Source organism: Delphinapterus leucas, chromosome 4 (genome assembly GCF_059928025.1).
Source record: "Delphinapterus leucas isolate spDelLeu-1000000601 "Yukka" chromosome 4, BTC_Dleu_Yukka2, whole genome shotgun sequence".
Lineage (NCBI taxonomy): Eukaryota > Metazoa > Chordata > Mammalia > Artiodactyla > Monodontidae > Delphinapterus > Delphinapterus leucas.
The window spans coordinates 83,051,558-83,068,445 of record NC_143132.1 but is presented as its reverse complement, the minus strand read 5'-3'; the positions used below and the strand labels follow the sequence as shown (position 1 = coordinate 83,068,445).

The following is a 16,888-nucleotide window of genomic DNA, read 5'->3' as shown; positions in this document are numbered from 1 at the left end:
TCTATAGCTGAAACCTATGGCTTGAAGGTCTCATCTTGAAAAGAGAACCGTGGACACAATGAGGTTTTCTGTCCCCATGCGGTATGACCGGTAGCACGGGCCCAGTGAGTCTTTGTCCGTGCCCCGTCCCTTCGGTTCCCACCCCTCCTGCCTTCAGGTCACTCCGCAGTCGGGTCTGGGAGCAGAGGACGAGCTTTTCTCGCCGGACTCGGCCCCAGACCCCATCTGTGTGGCTGTGACGTCCGCTTCGCCCCGCCCGCCTTGGGTGGTGACGCGGGGGTGGACACGCCCCCGCGCTTACGTCACCAGCCCGGTTCCCTCTCCCGGGAGCGTTGGCGGACGCGCGGCTCCCACCCCCTCCCCTCTCACGGGCTCTCCCCTCCCCGGTGGCGGCCGCGGCCCGACCCTCTGCAAGGCGATGGCCCGGGCCCCGAGCGCGGGCTAGCGTGCCTGGGTGCCCGGCCATGGGCTGTATCGGCTCTCGGAGCCCGGCGGGTCAGGGTAAGAGGCGGAGGCCGGGCCGGTGTTGGGGAGTCTGGCTGCGGCTACCCGGTGTGCGGGCCGCGGGGGGGGGGGCCTTGAGGAGGGGGCTGGTGTTGGGAGAGGGAGGAGCCTGCACTGGGGAGGCGGGCCCGGCAAGAGGAGGGAGCGGGCCGAGCCGGGAGGGGGCTTAGCCGACTCGGGTTCGCTCCTAAAGGCCTGCTGCCTGCCTCTGGGCTTTGCGGGGTGGACTCGTGGTCTTTCCGCCTGACTCCCCACCGCTGAGGGTGGCAGGAGGCGCACAGCCTAGAGAGGGGCTGGTCAACCCTCTCCAGCCCGTGGCGACTGGCCTTGCACGCCCACTCACGATCACCCCCCTCTGCCTACATCTCTCCTCTCACTGTCCTGGGAGTGGCCCTGTGCTGGGAACCTGCCTCTCCGAGCTGTGTCCCAACCCCCTTCAGGAGGTAGGCTGGAAACGCTGGCCATGCTCCCTACCACGGAGTTTTTGACTAAACTTGTTACCTGCTTTAGAGTCTGCAGGTTGATGAAGTGGACCGCGGCCCCATTTGGGGGCACCTGTGAGCACCTGATCACCTCTCACCTCTTAAAACTGTTTTAGTTCCCTTACCCCACTCCCAACGGAAACAAAAATCACCCTACCCTGTGGAGGGAAACAGGAGCCCAAGGGAGGCTATCAAGGCATCCTTCCCACAACTGCTGATCCCTGCTTGGGCCTTGGTTCCCACAGATGGTGGTGCACGCTGGGGCCTGGCCGTAGTTCTAGTGTTTGAGGTGGGCCAGCCTACTTAACTCCAGTGTCATGGATTTCTCCACGCCTTAGGCCAGGCAGGAGCTTGTGACATTGAGGGCTGGGTTTGGAATGGGTCCTGGGCTTTCAGGGCAGGCGGTCAGTCACACAGGCCTTAGTATGTGTGGTACTTGAGGTTCTTTGGAGCTAAGACTCTAGCTGAGATTTGTACTTTACTTGGGTTCACATGAGGAATTCTGGGATTTGTAGTCCTAAATTAATCTCATGACTTTTGAAGCTGAGAAGCAGCAGGCTGCTCTGATTCCTCTGGCCCTGCTAAGGCTTAGAGTTCAGGAAGTCATCCCTCCTTTAGTCAGGAGAGTTTGGCTGACCTCATGACTAGCCTCAAGAGCCCTGATTAGGTACCAGCTGGCAGCCAGGGATGGCCTGTAACCTTGTGTCTTCCTTCTGGTTGGTAGCATTTCTGGGGACCACCAGCTGGCTGAGGCTCAGGGACAGAGACGGCTGCTCCAGCTAAAGGTCAGTTGGCACAACATTGCCTGTTGGCACTGTCTGGGATATGAGCCTCATCTCCCTGAGCTCCAGAGAGCTCAGCTGGGCCCTGGCACTCCCACCTCCTCAAAGCCATGAGGCAGAAGTGTTCTCCTTATGTGACTAGGCACAGGTTCCAAGTGGGGAGGGGACTGGCTCAGCATCCGGAGCCAAAATAGGAACAGAACTGGGAGCTGAGCCTGGAGCAGTTCTGGGCTTTTGGTTCTCCGCATCAACACAGCCAGCATGCCTATGATTTCTGTGCTGGGCAAAATGTTTCTGTGGCAGCGTGAAGGGCCTGGAGGACGATGGACTTGTCAGACAAGTCGCAGAGGTGAGGTCAGGGACGCAGATGTGATTTGGGAGGTGATGGGAAGCTGAGGAGTAGGATGCTTATGTGGCAAGAGGAAAATTACTCTGGCTTAGATTTTGGGAACCAGGCTGAAATAGGAGCAACCAAGTTGGGGCCAAACAGGGCATTAAGAAAAAGCCTTAGGGGACTGGGGCGAAAGTCAGAAAAAATCACGGGTTTGTCAGAAAAGAAGAGTAAAGGGCTGCGCACAAGCTGTGGCTGGCGAGAGGAAGGAACCAGAGCAAGCCTGTAAAGGGTCCAAGTTGGTGGTGGTGATGGTGGTGGAAGACTGTGGGTGCTTTCCAAGAGGAATGGGTAGGCTGAGAAATCTGAGAAAATTCCGAATTTATCAAAGTTTAGGTTTCATACCTAGGGCTTTGATGACACGATATATCTTGAGGAGGATGGTGAGGAGTGGCTGCCACAAAAGGGCCCCCGGAGGCCTGAAGTGCAGGGCTGTGGGATGGGGGCTTTCAGACTTGCGGAGCGCTCCAGGTGGATGCTTATATTCTGGGAGGTGGGGGAGGTGGTATGGAGAAATGGAACGGCAACCCCGGATGAAAATGGGGATCTCGGCAGAAGTGGGAGCCCCGCTGAAAAGCCTTCCCCCCACCCCTCAGTGGCCTCGGATCCGGCGTGGGCTGTGGAGTGGATCGAACTTCCTCGGGGCCTCTCTCTATCTTCCTTGGGATCTGCTCGGACCCTCCGAGGCTGGAGCCGGTCCTCCCGCCCTTCCTCAGTGGACAGCCAGGACTTGCCAGAGGTGCTGGGCCCCTGGTTTTGGTAGTGGGGAGGGTGTGCCGCACCCCGCTTCGCCAGCCTACTCCTGGCTCCCTTCTCCTGCGAGCGAGCGGAGGCGCTATCCGGCCGGCGGGGCCCCAAGGCCGCCCCCATGCCGGTCTGCTCTGCTTGGCGCTGTGCCAGCGGGCGGGCTTTCTTGCGCCTTGGGCCCTGACGTCAGCGCATCCCGGGCCGTATCCCTGGAGACCCTGTTGCATGGTGATGGGTTGCCAGGGAGACATACACCTTTTCTCTGGGCCTGGGCCGCAGCTGCGTGAGCGCAGGCAAGGATGGCGGTGGCTGGGGGGACTGATGGGTGGGAGGGGGGCGAGCCAGGAAACACCCACCAGGTGCTCCTCCCCCCAGGCCTGGCCAGAGGCTGCCGGCACCACCCTGGGGGCGCTGTCAGCCAGGTACTGAAGGGGAGGGACACGGTGGGCCTGAGGTCAAGTGGCAGGTGGAGTCCCTCTTCTGAGGGGTGGGAACGTAACGGAGGAGAGCTAGGCAATGCCGAGGAGGGGGCGTGTGCCTCTGACTTCATTCATTCATTGAGGGAAACGTTTCCCCGGGCTGCCAAGGAGCGCTGAGCCAGGGGTAGGGTGGAGGTAGGAACCCAGGTGAATCAGACTCAGGCTTTGCCATCCCAAGATCCCTCAGGAGAGATGCAAGGGCATCGCTGAGGTGGGGCTGCAGGCATCCAAGAGGACAGAGAGAGAAACTGGACTGAAAACGTAATGGGAGGTGGCACTTGAGGGTCAGGCCTTAAATGGTAGGGAGCATTTTGTCAGGCAAGGATGGCATTCTTCGCCCAGGGGAAAGCTGCGTTCCTTTGCCTGGAGGGAAGGTGGGGAAGTGGATTTTTACTGGGCAGAGGAGATCGGTGGTGGATTCCAAGCAGGCCTGGAAGGAGGCCGGGGCCTCACGGAGTGGGTTCCTTCAGTGCCTGACTGTGAAGCTTGCGCTTCACTGGGCCTTGGAGGAGTCCAGGAAAGATTTTAAATAGGGACATATTGTGAGCAGTTGCACTCCAGGAAAATTATTTGTTTACATTTATACTTTGCCTCATTCATTCAGCCTATGTATTTTGAGAGATTACTGTGTACCAGGCGCTATGTTAAACACAAGGAGGGTACAGCAGTGACCGAGAGAGACCAAATTCCTCAAAGAGCTAAAGATCAACAAGAAATAAGGAAACACAGGAAATAGACCATAATGACACACACGGGGTACGTTGATTGAGGATGGTGACTTGTTACAGACTGCAGAGGGAGGATGGACTACTGGTAGGGTGGCCAGGAAGGCCCTCTGAGAGAGTAATATTTCAGCCAAGACCCCAAAGATGAGAAAGAGCCAGACAGTCATGGGAAGGGGGGAGGGGAACACTTACATACACAACATTCTGGGCTGAGAAAACAGTGTGTTCCAAGTCTCAGCGTGAGTTGGAACTTGGGGGACCACCACTTGTGCTAATCTGGGCAAGGGGCACTGAGGGCTTGCCCTTGAGGAAGGGCAGTGGCAGTGGGAGTGGAATGGTTGAGGGTAGTATGAGAGACAGTTTGGCGATGGAATCATTAGGTCTTAACAACAGATACGGGTAAGCAAGATAGGGGAGAGCTGAGGTTTGGAGCCAGGCTGAATGGGCGAATGGTGGGGTGATGCAAAGTCAGGAAGTCTGGAAGCAGGGCCAGATATGGGGAGAAGGTGTTGGGCTTGGTTTTGGTCATGCTGTAGGCTCTATAAACAGCTAGAATGGGGGTCAGAAGACTGAGAGGAGGAGAGGGGCAAGGGAGAGAGGACCTGAAGGGAAGTCCCTCTTCCCATACCCTTGTCCCCTCCTCTTTGCTCTTCTCAAAGGCCCCACTCCGTTTACTTGCCAACCTGCCTCCCTCCCCTCTGCAAGCTGGGACGGTGGAGGGTTAGCTGCAGTAGTTCTGCTTCTTTGGGCCTGACGGAGTCTCTGTTGCTCCCTGGGAGGACACAGTTTGCTGATCCTGGCTTCTTACCCTCTTACATATCCCAGCAGCCACTGGGCCATCTGAGATGCTCTGGCATCTCTTCTCGGCTCCCACATCCGCTTGATGCCTTGGGTGGAGTACGGGCATCTGGGGGACACTGCTGTCAGAGGGGCACTCACCCTCTGATGCTGTCACCCAAGGTGAATGTTGGAGACACAGTCGCGATGCTGCCCAAGTCCCGAAGAGCCCTAACTATCCAGGAGATTGCTGCGCTGGCCAGATCCTCCCTGCATGGTATGCACCCTCTCCCGTGCCTCTGGCCATTTGGTCCTTTCTTTGCCCTTTTGCACATGCCCTTGGGGACTGTATCCTGTGAGCTCTTGCTGGGATCTTCCTTTTCCTCTCTTTCTCAGGTGAATCCCAGCCTCCTCCTCCCACCCAAGGGCACATGTGGACCCTACCACTTCCCTCCCAGATGCTCCCTGGTCTTTCCCCTTACCAGCTTTCCTCACTCTGGCCCACCTTCAGGTATTTCCCAGGTAGTGAAGGACCACGTGACCAAGCCCACTGCCATGGCCCAGGGCCGAGTGGCTCACCTCATTGAGTGGAAGGGCTGGAGCAAGCCAAGTGACTCGCCCGCTGCCCTAGAATCAGCCTTTTCCTCCTACTCAGACCTCAGTGAGGGTGAACAAGAGGCTCGCTTTGCAGCAGGTGGGTTTATCAGGGATGCTCATGTGCCTCTCCTTGGGCCTGATGTGGGGGTTGGAGTCTTTCTACACCCCTGTGTCTACCCTCTCCTGTGTCCAACCTGAGCCCTAGTCTTAGTTCATTCTCTCTGCTAAACGAATTCTGTGTCCTTCCTCTCAGGAGTGGCCGAGCAATTCGCCATTGCAGAAGCCAAGCTCCGGGCATGGTCATCAGTGGATGGGGAGGACTCCACCGATGAATCCTATGATGAGGACTTTGCTGGGGGAACTGACTCAGGTGAGGGGACATCCCATTGCTAGTGCTGCCAGCTGGGCTGGAACTGCCTGATAGGCCCTGTGATTCAGAGCTTGGCCTTTGTTTTGGAAGGGGAGATCCAGAATGTCCTCAAGCTGTGGAAGGGGAGAGGAGAGGGACAGACTCTGTCCAGGCGGTCCTTGACATTCAAGGGGTAGGTGGGCTATCTACGCTTGTGGGTGGGCAGTCAGCAGTTGGAAATGGAGTGGTTCCTCTTCCACAGGTGCTGAGCCTTCTCTGCCTGTCTGTGCAGTTGGGCTTTGCAGTCCTGAAAAAAAAAAAGGCCCAGGGCTTCCCTGGTGGCGCAGTGGTTGAGAGTCCGCCTGCCGATGCAGGGGACACGGGTTCGTGCCCCGGTCTGGGAAGATCCCACATGCCGCGGAGCGGCTAGGCCCGTGAGCCATGGCCGCTGAGCCTGCGCATCCGGAGCCTGTGCTCCGCAATGGGAGAGGCCACAACAGTGAGAGGCCTGCGTACCAGAAAAAAAAAAAAAAAAAAGGCCCAGAGACCTCACTGATACGTTCTCAGCAGCTGCTCTCTGAGAGGGTCCGCTTCTGGCTGGCTGTGGCAGCGCAGAGGAGCCGCAGTGCAGCAGCACAGCTCCTCACAGGGCTGGGGCCCCAGGCAAACAGGAAGGCTTGCTGGGCCTGGACTGCCCACAGGGCCGCTGGCTCCAGCTCAGCATCCTTGCCTTCCAGCCAAGGCCTGCCTGTGGACCTTTCTCTGGGCCAGGGCATGCAGAGGGGACCCTGCGGGGGGCCGTGCGGCTGTGCAGAGGCCCTCCTTTCATCTTCCATTCTCTGAACCACATGGCTGACTTTCTCTGTAGCTTCTGGGCTCAAACCTCACAGGCCACCTTCCCCCCCCCTTTGCCTTTGAAGATCATTGCCTCCACCTGCCCCGACCCCTCCAGCTAATTAACAAGTTCTCCAAGGTGGGCAATACATTAGAGCAGATTGGAGACTGCTGCTGTGGTCTAGAGGGGACTGATTTGGAAGCCTGAACCACAAGCGTTTTTGTTTAATTGAGTTCCAGGCTTGCTTTGACTCTTGGTATAATGATAATAACTAACATTTATCCAAGGCCACTACTAGCCTATGTGGAATCTTTGTGCAAATTAGAAAAAGGCATGTCTTTATCTGGTGGGCACAGACCCATGCTAGAGCATGTTGCTTGGTGGGTAGAGTGAGTGCTGAATTTCAGCCCTCACTCACTGCCTTGGACAGGCTCCCCTTGTGCAGTGAACAACCTGCACCATGTATGGTATCCCTGTATATTTTGTTTCATATGGTGTACCAGAGTCTGTTGTTCTCTCAACTACCCTGTAAATTTATAGCCCCCAGTTCACTATTAAGGGAATCGAGGCACTGAGAGCTTAAGTGACTTGCTCCGAGTTACTCAGCTCCTGTGAGGGTGGAGCTGAGAGGATGCGGCTTCCATTCCAGGTTGGCCAATTGAAGTGGGGCTAGCAGGGCTGTCTTCTTTCTCTCCCCCTGCAGACATGGCTGGGCAGCTGCCCCTGGGGCCCCACCTCCAGGACCTCTTCACCGGCCACCGATTCTCCCGGCCTATGCGCCAGGGCTCCGTGGAACCCGAGAGCGACTGCTCGCAGACCGTGTCCCCAGAGACCCTGTGCTCTAGTCTGTGCAGCCTGGAGGACGGGTTGTTGGGCTCCCCGGCCCGCCTGGCTTCCCAGCTGCTGGGCGACGAGCTGCTCCTCGCCAAACTGCCCCACAGCCGGGAAAGTGCCTTCCGCAGCCTGGGCCCATTGGAGGCCCAGGACTCGCTCTACAACTCGCCCCTCACAGAGTCCTGCCTTTCTCCCGCTGAGGAGGAGCCAGCCCCCTGCAAGGACTGCCAGCCGCTCTGCCTGCCGCCAGCGAGCAGCTGGGAACGGCAGCGGCAAGCCTCTGACGTAGCTTCTTCTGGGGTGGTGTCCTTAGACGAGGATGAGGTGGAGCCAGAGGAACAGTGACCCAAATCATGCCCGGTGGTGGCATGTGTCCCCTGGCCGCTGCTGGGGGCAGAGCCTCTGTGCCCAAGCACGGGCGAGGCTTCCAGCAGAGCTCCAAAGCCTGGAGGGCTCCTGGGAGCACTCACTCCTCCATTGTGTGTTTGCATGAAAGTGTTCAGAGGAGGCAGGGGCCAGGCTGGGGGCGCATGTCCTGCCCCCACTCCTGGGGTTTGCCGGGGGTTGCCCGGGGCCCCTGGGGCATGGCTACAGCTGTGGCAGACAGTGATGTTCATGTTCTTAAATCAAAACCACCACGTGCACATTTCCCCCTTGGGTGATGTGAACCCCTATGGGGGCAGCTGTGACTGGGCTGTGTGGGGTGGAGCGGGAGGGAGCCCTGCCTCCCCACCCCCTCCCCCTGCCTCTCCTCTGCTTCTCTCCTCACCTCCGAGTCCATGTGTAGTGCTTGACAGAATTGCCCCCGCCTGGGGTGGGGGGTGGTTCTGACCCTCCTGGAGCCTCTGGATTGAGCTGTCCCCCCAAGGGCCCCTCGCCCAGCTGGGCTCGTGCTGTGCTTCACCTGTCCATCATCTCTAAATCTTCTTTTTCCTAAAGAGGGGTCTTGGTCTGTTCTTTCAGTCGGATCTTCTCTGGGAGGCACTGGAATGATGAAGGCCTGTACTCTCGGCCCTTTCCCTGGCCCCCCTGGCGGGGTCTGGGCCCTTTCCCAGCTACTTGTAGGACATGTGGGCAGGGTCCTGGTGGCTCTCAGCCCGGGGGCTGCCCCATTCACTCGAGAGTTCTCTTTAGGGTGGAGCTGGAAGAAGGGATGGCTCTGGTTGCCACGGAGCCGTGATTTGGATGTTCTTCCAGAGAGGGCCACGAGGGGGCCACACAGGTGGCTGGGCAGCTGTCAGCAAGACGGGTGCCAACGAGTGACAGTCATGAGGGAGCGTCTCTCCTTGGGGAGGAAAGAGGGTAGTGCCTTTCTTGGCTGAACAAAAGGCCAAAGCTACCTTACTGGGGGACTGCGCCCCAACCAGGGTGTTGATGAGCAAGCGGTGGCGGTGGCCTCTGCAGACCCTGCGTTCCATGGACAGCAGGCTCTGGAGTTTCATGGCTGTCGGGAGGTGGGTGGCTGCTGAATCTGGAGCCTTGTAGGCTTTGGCAGGTGAGAGGGCCCGAGGTAAGAACAAGAGCCGGTGGGCACAAGCATTCTACATAGAAGTGGCTCATTAGGTGTTTATTTTGTTCTATTTAAGAATTTGTTTTATTAAATTAATATAAAAATCTTTGTAAATCTCTATATACATCTGGTCACGGGAGGTTCCAGTATAAACCCATATTAGTTCTACCCCTTCCCTCAAAGGGGGAGCAGGGGTCAAGTGAACGCACCCCCACCCTGTCAGGGCAGTGCCGACCTTCCTGCCCTTGGAACATTTGCTGCAGGTGGGCACTGGGTCAGATTTCAGGTAGGATGAGCCAGGAGACGCTAGCACCCCAGGTCTGGAAGCGGGGCTGGAGCTCCTGTTTTCCCAAGGCAGAAGGAACAGGAAAGCTGCAGGATCTGGGCCGACAGCCATGGCCACTGCCATCCCAGGCCACCCCTTGAGGGGATCACTGGCACTTGTCGTCGCTGTCAGAAGGACTGCCCTCCTGGGGAAGGCCGTGGCGGGAGCGGGGCCCCCAGAGTGCATGCACCTCAGTGGTCTCTGTGTCACTGCTGCTGGTGGCACTGTCTCGGAAGCTGGCAAGGGGCGGCCGGACTTTCACACCCTGTGCTGTGACAGAGCCCTCGATAGCCTTCCGGAGCTGGAAAGGTGAGAGGATCAGATGTGTGGACTCGGAGCTCCCTGCTCAGACTCCTCCCCAGCACTTCCCCAGGTGGCTGGACATAAGCCTCTGAGCCTTTTTGGAAGTGGAAGTGGTCACTATCATCTCACCTCCTTTAGCGTGACAATTCCAATGAGTCTGCCAATACTGGTGACGTAAGCATGGTCCACTCCCAGCAGTGAGAAGATGGTGTGAGTCTGCGGGGTGGGGAGAAAACACATTGGACTTGATGTGTGAGGGGACAGCTCTAGATTATAGACCAGAGGGACCCAGAACAAGGTGGTGGGGGGCAGTAGAAGGGGTGAGGATGGATGGTGAGGAAGGGGACAGAACCACTGGAGGAAAAAGAACAACAGAATGTTTCTGTAACCAGGCCTCAGAAACTTGATAGTGGGAATCTTTGTGTTGCTTACATTGATGGAGCAAGGGACAGAGGAAGGCTTCTTTGTCCCGCGTTAGAAAGGAGGACAGAGGAGAGAACAACTGTTGAAATACGACATCAGATGATTGGCCAGGCACCGGGCTAGGTCTTTCCTACATTAACATTTAATTTCAGTAGCGTCCTGAGAAGTAAGTATGATACCCATTCTACAGGAGAGGCAACATGAAGGTCAGAGCTGAAGTGACTCGCTCAGGGTCACCAGGAAGAAGTGGCCTTGCAGCCCCAGATCACTTTTCATCACATTATAGAAGGAGGAAGCACAGCCCCAGTCATCCCATGCAGCTGTCCAATTAGTCATGGACCAAAGTTCCACACGCACCCCACTCCCCCTTAGGGGTATTGGCCCTGAATCCTCTGCCCCTAACTCACCTCTGCGTCTGATACATGCTTCCCATTGGCTCTCAGTTGGCTGGCCAGTTTTGGTACCCCTCCAATCTTGGCCTGCAGTACTCTACATCTCTCAAACAGTTTGCCTTTTCTGGGGCCCAAGTAGCATCCCGGGTCCTTTTGAGATGTAGCTTGCAGTCCAGGAGGACAACAGTCACGCCCATCCCCCCATGTTTTTCTTGCTTCGGGCCCTCCCCCAAGGCTTTCGAATGTAATCACCAAGGGTTCAGAAATTGTCAGGCAGTTCCCCTTGTGCTCTAAGTGGATTTTCTTGGGCCAGATGTCTTGAAAAACACTCTACTGACTCAGCAGTTCCTGGAATTTTTGGCCCATCATTTATCGCACTGTTTTGAGTTTACTTGTAAGTGTTTTGGCTTACTGTTTGAATCAAAATGGGCATTAATAACCCAGCTTCCTGAGTATCACTTACTCAGAACTCACTGTTATCATCTTAACACTTTAAAAATGTTTTATTATACAGTGCTAAATTCTCCATCTAAGACATGACAGTAATTATAAAAGGAGATAGATAGAAGTTCAGTTTTAGAATACACTTTTCTGTGCTCCTTCCATGCCTATGTCATAACTGTCATGTGGTTAGCAAGTTCCTCCTCATATCTAACTTGAATCCTATGTGCTACAAGTTATCTTTAATTTCTTCGTAAGACTTCAGAGGAAAACATCGTTATATTTCCTGTTTCAATAATCCCTTAGCCTTGCCTTATCATTTAATAATCCCTCTCAGCTTCTCCCAAGGATCCTATTAAATAGTTCCCATTGATTTTCTGTTCTCCACCAACCTAATCAGAGTGAGCTTCTGGCAGACTATATGCTTTTTAGAGTTCCAAACCACTTGTCCCACTAAGCCTTACGGATTGACTTTCTGAACATCCTGGCCATTCCCCCCAACCTCCTCACCATCCTCGCCAGACAGGGCTGCAACATCCTAATGGGTTCTGCTTTCTGCCTCCCTGCCCTCCAACTTGGCTCTGCCATCCTAAGAGCTTTCTCAAACTTGAGTTAGACCCCAGACTCCCCAGAATGGCCCATTAAGACCCTTCCCAAACTCGCCTCAGCCTGTCTTTCCAGCCTCAGATGCCGCCAGCCACCCCAGCTTCCAGCCTCAGATAATCACTCATCCTTTCTGAGAACATCCATTTCTTCCACGCTTCAGCCCTTCCCTCACGACACCATCTTTTAAAGTCTCCTGTTGTTCACCTCTCAGTATAAGTAGTAGCAGTAATTCCTAACATGTATTGAATACTTACTATGTGCTGGGCACTGTTCTAAGTGCTTCACATGTTATCAACTTTAATCCTCAGAAAAACCTATGTTGGCACAACGATCCCATTTTACAGAGAAGGAAAGTGAGGCACAGAGGCTAAGAAATGTGACAAGGTTTCGGGTTCAGCCCGCTGGCACTCTAGCTTCCCCCCTCCACCCACTGCTGCTCTGCAGGCGGCCCTGAATGAATGAGGCACTCTGATGGTACGGGGACGTCCAGTGGCACAGGTTCCTAAATAGTCTCCAGTGTATTCCTCTTCCCTCTGCATGTTCCTTTCCTGGACTTCACTGGGCTACTACTTACTGACTCCTCAGGCCTACGAGGACATTTTGAATTCTCATCTTGTATGTTCTTATCACTTTCAGTTCTTTATACTTTTGTTAGTTGGTTCCTCAAAGGCTTCATTTCTTCCTCTGATTTTTAAGTTTGCAACAAACACCTACTTTGTTCTTTTTCATTTTCATTTAATTAGACACCAGGGAGCCCACTGGAGGGCCCATACTTCTTGGGCTTGGAAACAGTGAATTGACAGGGAGAGGGTGAGTTTTGCCTTCCGACAGAATCCTGGGATTGGGGCCAGGAAATCTGGCCTCTGGGCCTGACTCTGCTATATTGACTCGGGCAAGTAACCTCCTCACTGCCTCAGCTTCCCTGTGTATTAACATGGTTAAATCCACAGGCTTTTGGGTCAGACCATCTTGGATTCCAGCCCTAGTTCTGCTACTTACTAGCTGTGTAACCTTGGCCAACCTGCTTAACCTCTCAGAATCTCAATGTCCTCATAAAAACTAGAATAGTTGGGCTTCCCTGGTGGCGCAGTGGTTGGGAGTCCGCCTGCCGATGCAGGGGACGCGGGTTCGTGCCCCGGTCCGGGAAGATCCCACGTGCCACAGAGCGGCTGGGCCCGTGAGCCATGGCCGCTGAGCCTGCGCGTCCGGAGCCTGTGCTCCGCAACGGGAGAGGCCACAACAGTGAGAGGCCCGCATACCACCAAAAAGACAAAAAAAACACAACAAAACAAAAAAACTAGAATAGAAAAACTAGAATATCACAATACCCATCTTACAGGGTGGTTGTGAGGATTAAATTAAACATGTGAAGAGCTTAGCCCACTGCCTGGCATATAGCAGGCACTAAAAAAACCACGTCAGCATTATCATCATCACAGTGTGATGTCTAAGGATTAAGTAAGGTGACAGAAACGCTTTAGAGGTCTTAGGAAGAAAGGCTTTAAATAAAAGCCAAATGTATTATTCACAGGCCTATCTTCTTTTTTTCTTGCAATTGCACTGCAGTTCCCCACTCATCTTGATCCGAGGTCTTTACCCAAAGGCTTATACGTTCCTTTATTACCTTTTGCTTTTTTGTTTTTGTCCCCTGTTCTTCCTGCCCTGCTTGTCTGCACTAGGCTGGCTCTTGGGCACAGTTTGTGTCTAAGCTAGCTGCCCAAGCTGCAGACCTTGGGAAAATTCCTCCCCTTTCCCCCGTCTAATGTGCTCAGAGGCTTGCACGTTAAATCTGTCAACAGTTTAGCTAAACCCCCCTGGTTTTTGCCCAAGCAGCCTGCTGGGTGTGCCTGTACTCCCTGCCTTTGCTCAGAGGCCTGAAGGTGCCCAATGATGCCGGCTGCGCCATTCTTGGGGGGCCCGAGGCAGTCCTGCAAAGACAGCCCCCGCCCTCTGTCAGCGTCAGCCTCACCCACCGGCAACCTGTCTGCACTCCAGTTTTCTCTGCATTTATGCAGGCCATTGTGCCCTTCTGCTGAGCTATCTTCCTGTGTCTCTACCAGTTTTCCTTTGGCCTACACTGAGTCAGACTTTCTGGGGTCTGACATTCCAAGCCCCCCACTAGGCACTTCTCATCTTTGTTTATCTCTTCTCTGCAGTGTCCCCAATCCTACTTGGATGTTTGTTCGCTTGTTTATTAGATTTTCTTATCCTGCCTATTTCTCACCCATTTTTTTCAGCGTGGGTGTATCAGCCTTGTCAGGCGCTGGCAGCCTCCTGCCTAGCTCTGACTCTAGAAGGTCAGAGGCCTTCTGGCTTCCACCCAGTTCCAGCCCTGTCTTTGTTGCCGCTTTGGTCCAGAGTTCCCTGGGGGCAAGGCTGAGCAGAAGAAAAATGATGCTTGGCTTCACCATAGGCAGGAAGAGGCTAAGGGGCCCTGCTCCTGGCCTCCCATCGTTTGAAGCAATGTGTTTGAAAAACATCTTAGCACAGAGCCCACTCTCTCCTGTCTCTTTTTTTCCCCACTGGCTTGAGTCCAAACTTGTGGGAGGACTTAGCTCCCCACCCTGTGCTCCTGAGAGCCCAGGCGGCCCCGGGCCTCTGGCCCTACCTTGTGCAAAGAGGTCCGCTCCACCAGCTGGAAGGGGGCAGGGTCAATTTTGCAGTCGCTGAAGTTGACAGGTTCATCTAGTTGCTGCTCCTCCCACTCTAGAATCTGAGGGGACAAGACTAGGAGGGTTAGGGAGAAAGTACCAAAAGCTGCTCTCACCTCCTTGAAAGTTGGCCTGCCCTTTTTCCTACCCCATGGTCCCTCCCATGGGGACAGCAGCCAACATGATGACTGAACACACTCAGGAAGAAGAGTCCAGAGTCCAGGAACACCTTACCTCCTCAGGGGTCATCTCGCCTTCCAGGTCCGAGTCACTCTAGGAGACAGGAAGGATGGTTGGCAGCTAGGGGCTTGGGGGAGGTGGTGTATCTCACCAGCTCAGGGGAAGCTTACCCTGCCTAGAGCCCGGCCCTCCCTGTCTAGTGCTCCTGAGCTGCAGGAAGAGAGGGAGCACTTACCGCCAAGGAAATTCGGACCCGCTTCGGCTTGCGTTTGTCACATTTTTCCGACTTCTCCAACTTTGTTAGCGCCAAACCAGAGAGAAGAGGAGTTGATGTTATAGGGAGGAGGGAGGTGAGGGAAAGTGGAAAGTGGTGGGGCTGGGAGGAAGGGCACAATGCAGGGACAGCTGATATCCAGGAGGGAAGAAGGGCAGGGAGAGTGGAGGCAGGCACTGCAGGGTTAATGGACAGGTGGTCTCAGCGTCAGAGAGAGAGCTGGAGAGAAAGAGCCAGATGGAGAGGCTCTAACCACTCACCTCTGAAGCAGACTCGGGGTGCGGACTGCCACAGAAGAGGCTTCTGAGGGCGATGCCTGCCTGCTCCATGTTCCCTGTGTTCCCAAACACAAGGCCCTGAGGGCAATGTCATCCTTGCTGGAGAGGATCAGGAGAGGTGAGGAGGGCAAGGGGAGAGGTGTCCTGGTTCTGCTCCTGGCCCATCTGGGCAGCCTCTTAGCTGGGATGTGCTCCAGTAAAAAGGTTGGGCAGGGACCCTAATGCATCTCCGGGGCTGGTCTCTGGCTCCATCGTGCTAGCAGATGGGCTCACCTGTGGGACTCTCCTTGAGGTTCATGGTGTTGCTGGGCCCCCTCTTGAGAGCAGGCTTCAGGGGCTTGTGAGTCTCCCCCCGTGCTGCAGGGAAGCCCGAGTCTTCTGTGTTCACCTGCACAGGCAGGAAGGGGTTGGGGAGCCCATGGCCTTGGACCACCTCTAAGTCACCCTCCCCAACAGTCTACACAATGACATTTAGGAAGTCTGGGTGCCCCTGCCATGGGGCTTTTCCCCTCACCTGGAAGAGGAGGGAGGTCTCAGGGCTGGGGGGACTCTCCTGATCGGAGGGGGAAGAGGTCCGGGCAGCTCGATGCTCCTGCATGTACTGCCGCCGGCGGGCTGGGCTCAGCTGAGCCCCCAGCAATGCCACCACCTGTGAGCACTCGATGGAGCCCAGGAGGATCATGGACTCTGGATAGAGCAGGTGGGAGGACTCAGGAGCTGGGGGTGAGGCCCTCCTACCCCCCTGACCTTCTCTCACACCCAGTGTGGGGCCTTGGACACAAACCACACTCCCGAGGGAAACCCTGGCTGGGTTTGCTAGCTTACTGCCTTTGGAACCAAGGAGACTGGTCCTGAGCTCCTGCCCCTCCCCCTTCCTGAGCAGCGACCCGGGCAGATGACCCTAGCACCTGGGCCCTCTCCTGGTCTCACCAGGGGACTCTACTAGGGCCAGCACGCGGCCCTTGGTCCTGTGCAGTGCCAACCGCAGGTCCCGGAAGGTGCAGCTGAGGGCCACGTGGGGAACATCCCGCACCATGATGTCCTCCACTCGCACCCGGTACTGCCTGAGAGCAGAGAGAGGCACGTGGTTTGCCATCAGCATGGGGAGGGTAGCCCGGAGCACTACTATCCCAGGGCCGTGAGGAAGGCCCCAGAGCCTATGGGGACAAGGGCTAAGGGCCGAGGTGTACCTACTGCCTTCGTTCTGATGGGGTGGGTCAGCCACAGCTCCCCCAGGGAGTGGACAAGGGCAGCTCTGGCCAGGAGGGAGCAGGGTGGCTGGTCTCCCAGCCTCACTGGCTGAAGACCTTGCTGGAGGTGGGTGGGAGGGAGCCCTAGGGTGGCTTCTGCCCCTCAACCGCTCCCCCCTTGTCACCCAGTCCTCCATACTGGTGGCGGCCCCAGCCCAGCTCAGGCAAATAGGGCAGTTTCTTGATTCGGATGATGCTGTCATAGAGCGAGGGCTGTAGGCTCTGGGCAACGGCGTTGGCCAGGATGACGGCGATCATAACAGGCAGGATGTGGGCGATCTGGCCTGTGAGCTCGAACACGATCACGGCCGTGGACACTGTGTGTGTCACTGCTCCTGCCAGCGCAGCCGCCCCTGGGGACAGCCACCCTCAGTCTCCTCAGGGTGCCCAGGCCCCAGATGACCCCACCCGCTAGTCCTGTAGGGACCCTCTGGGCTGCCCAGTACAATCCTGGGGAGTGGGCTTCTGCTGCCGAGAGAAGCCTGGTTTCTGCCAGCAGGGGGCGCCAGAGCCTCTGGCCCTGTGGCCCAGCCAGGGGTTTTCCAAGACAGACGGGGACCTGCAGCACTCACCCACCACTGCATAGCCTCCAGGCACGATCCGGTAAGTGCTGCCGTCTGTGTGAATCCCGTCTGGGAACCAGGCAGCCATGCTTTCGCCCACCAGACGCCCAAATGCTGCTCCTTCAGGGAGGGGGGTGGGAATTGAAACAGGTAGTGGAGGGGGTGGGCAGGGACACTAGGAAGAGAGAGG

The 16,888-nt window shown here is 56.0% G+C and overlaps 2 protein-coding genes across 3 annotated transcripts in view; one reads left to right on the top strand and one right to left on the bottom strand.

Annotated features, from left to right (window-relative positions):
• The first annotated feature begins 103 nt into the window (after positions 1 to 103).
• On the top strand, positions 104 to 16,814 carry FAM131A (family with sequence similarity 131 member A). Of its 2 annotated transcripts, XM_022570690.3 has the most exons (6): positions 1,778 to 2,117; positions 2,756 to 2,898; positions 5,071 to 5,164; positions 5,399 to 5,581; positions 5,738 to 5,854; positions 7,372 to 16,814. In XM_022570690.3, exons 1-6 carry the CDS (start codon positions 2,030 to 2,032, stop codon positions 7,845 to 7,847), a joined length of 1,101 nt encoding a protein of 366 aa, XP_022426398.1. In that variant the 5' UTR covers positions 1,778 to 2,029; the 3' UTR covers positions 7,848 to 16,814. The 2 variants fall into 2 exon arrangements, with proteins under 2 accessions (XP_022426416.1, XP_022426398.1); XM_022570708.3 differs by lacking the exons at positions 1,778 to 2,117; positions 2,756 to 2,898 and adding an exon at positions 104 to 501.
• CLCN2 (chloride voltage-gated channel 2) overlaps positions 9,048 to 16,888 on the bottom strand; it is a 14,117-nt gene continuing 6,276 nt past the window's right edge. Inside the window, exons 14-24 of the mRNA XM_022570677.3 lie at positions 16,708 to 16,818; positions 16,275 to 16,488; positions 15,816 to 15,949; positions 15,400 to 15,572; positions 15,159 to 15,273; positions 14,868 to 14,941; positions 14,569 to 14,628; positions 14,388 to 14,426; positions 14,111 to 14,215; positions 9,770 to 9,856; positions 9,048 to 9,638 (exon numbers count right to left, since the gene is read on the bottom strand). Coding sequence (XP_022426385.1) covers positions 9,444 to 9,638; positions 9,770 to 9,856; positions 14,111 to 14,215; positions 14,388 to 14,426; positions 14,569 to 14,628; positions 14,868 to 14,941; positions 15,159 to 15,273; positions 15,400 to 15,572; positions 15,816 to 15,949; positions 16,275 to 16,488; positions 16,708 to 16,818 — 1,307 coding nt within the window. The 3' untranslated portion in view covers positions 9,048 to 9,443. The remainder of the gene's footprint in view (positions 9,639 to 9,769; positions 9,857 to 14,110; positions 14,216 to 14,387; positions 14,427 to 14,568; positions 14,629 to 14,867; positions 14,942 to 15,158; positions 15,274 to 15,399; positions 15,573 to 15,815; positions 15,950 to 16,274; positions 16,489 to 16,707; positions 16,819 to 16,888) is intronic.

Bases quoted from the DNA above. Each gene is read 5' to 3' on its own strand.
- FAM131A (XM_022570690.3), top strand. From the start codon at position 2,030: ATGCCTATGATTTCTGTGCTGGGCAAAATGTTTCTGTGGCAGCGTGAA. The intron at 2,118-2,755 runs GTGAGGTCAGGG...CCCACCCCTCAG, and splicing joins TTGTCAGACAAGTCGCAGAG to TGGCCTCGGATCCGGCGTGG. The intron at 5,582-5,737 runs GTGGGTTTATCA...CCTTCCTCTCAG, and splicing joins AGAGGCTCGCTTTGCAGCAG to GAGTGGCCGAGCAATTCGCC.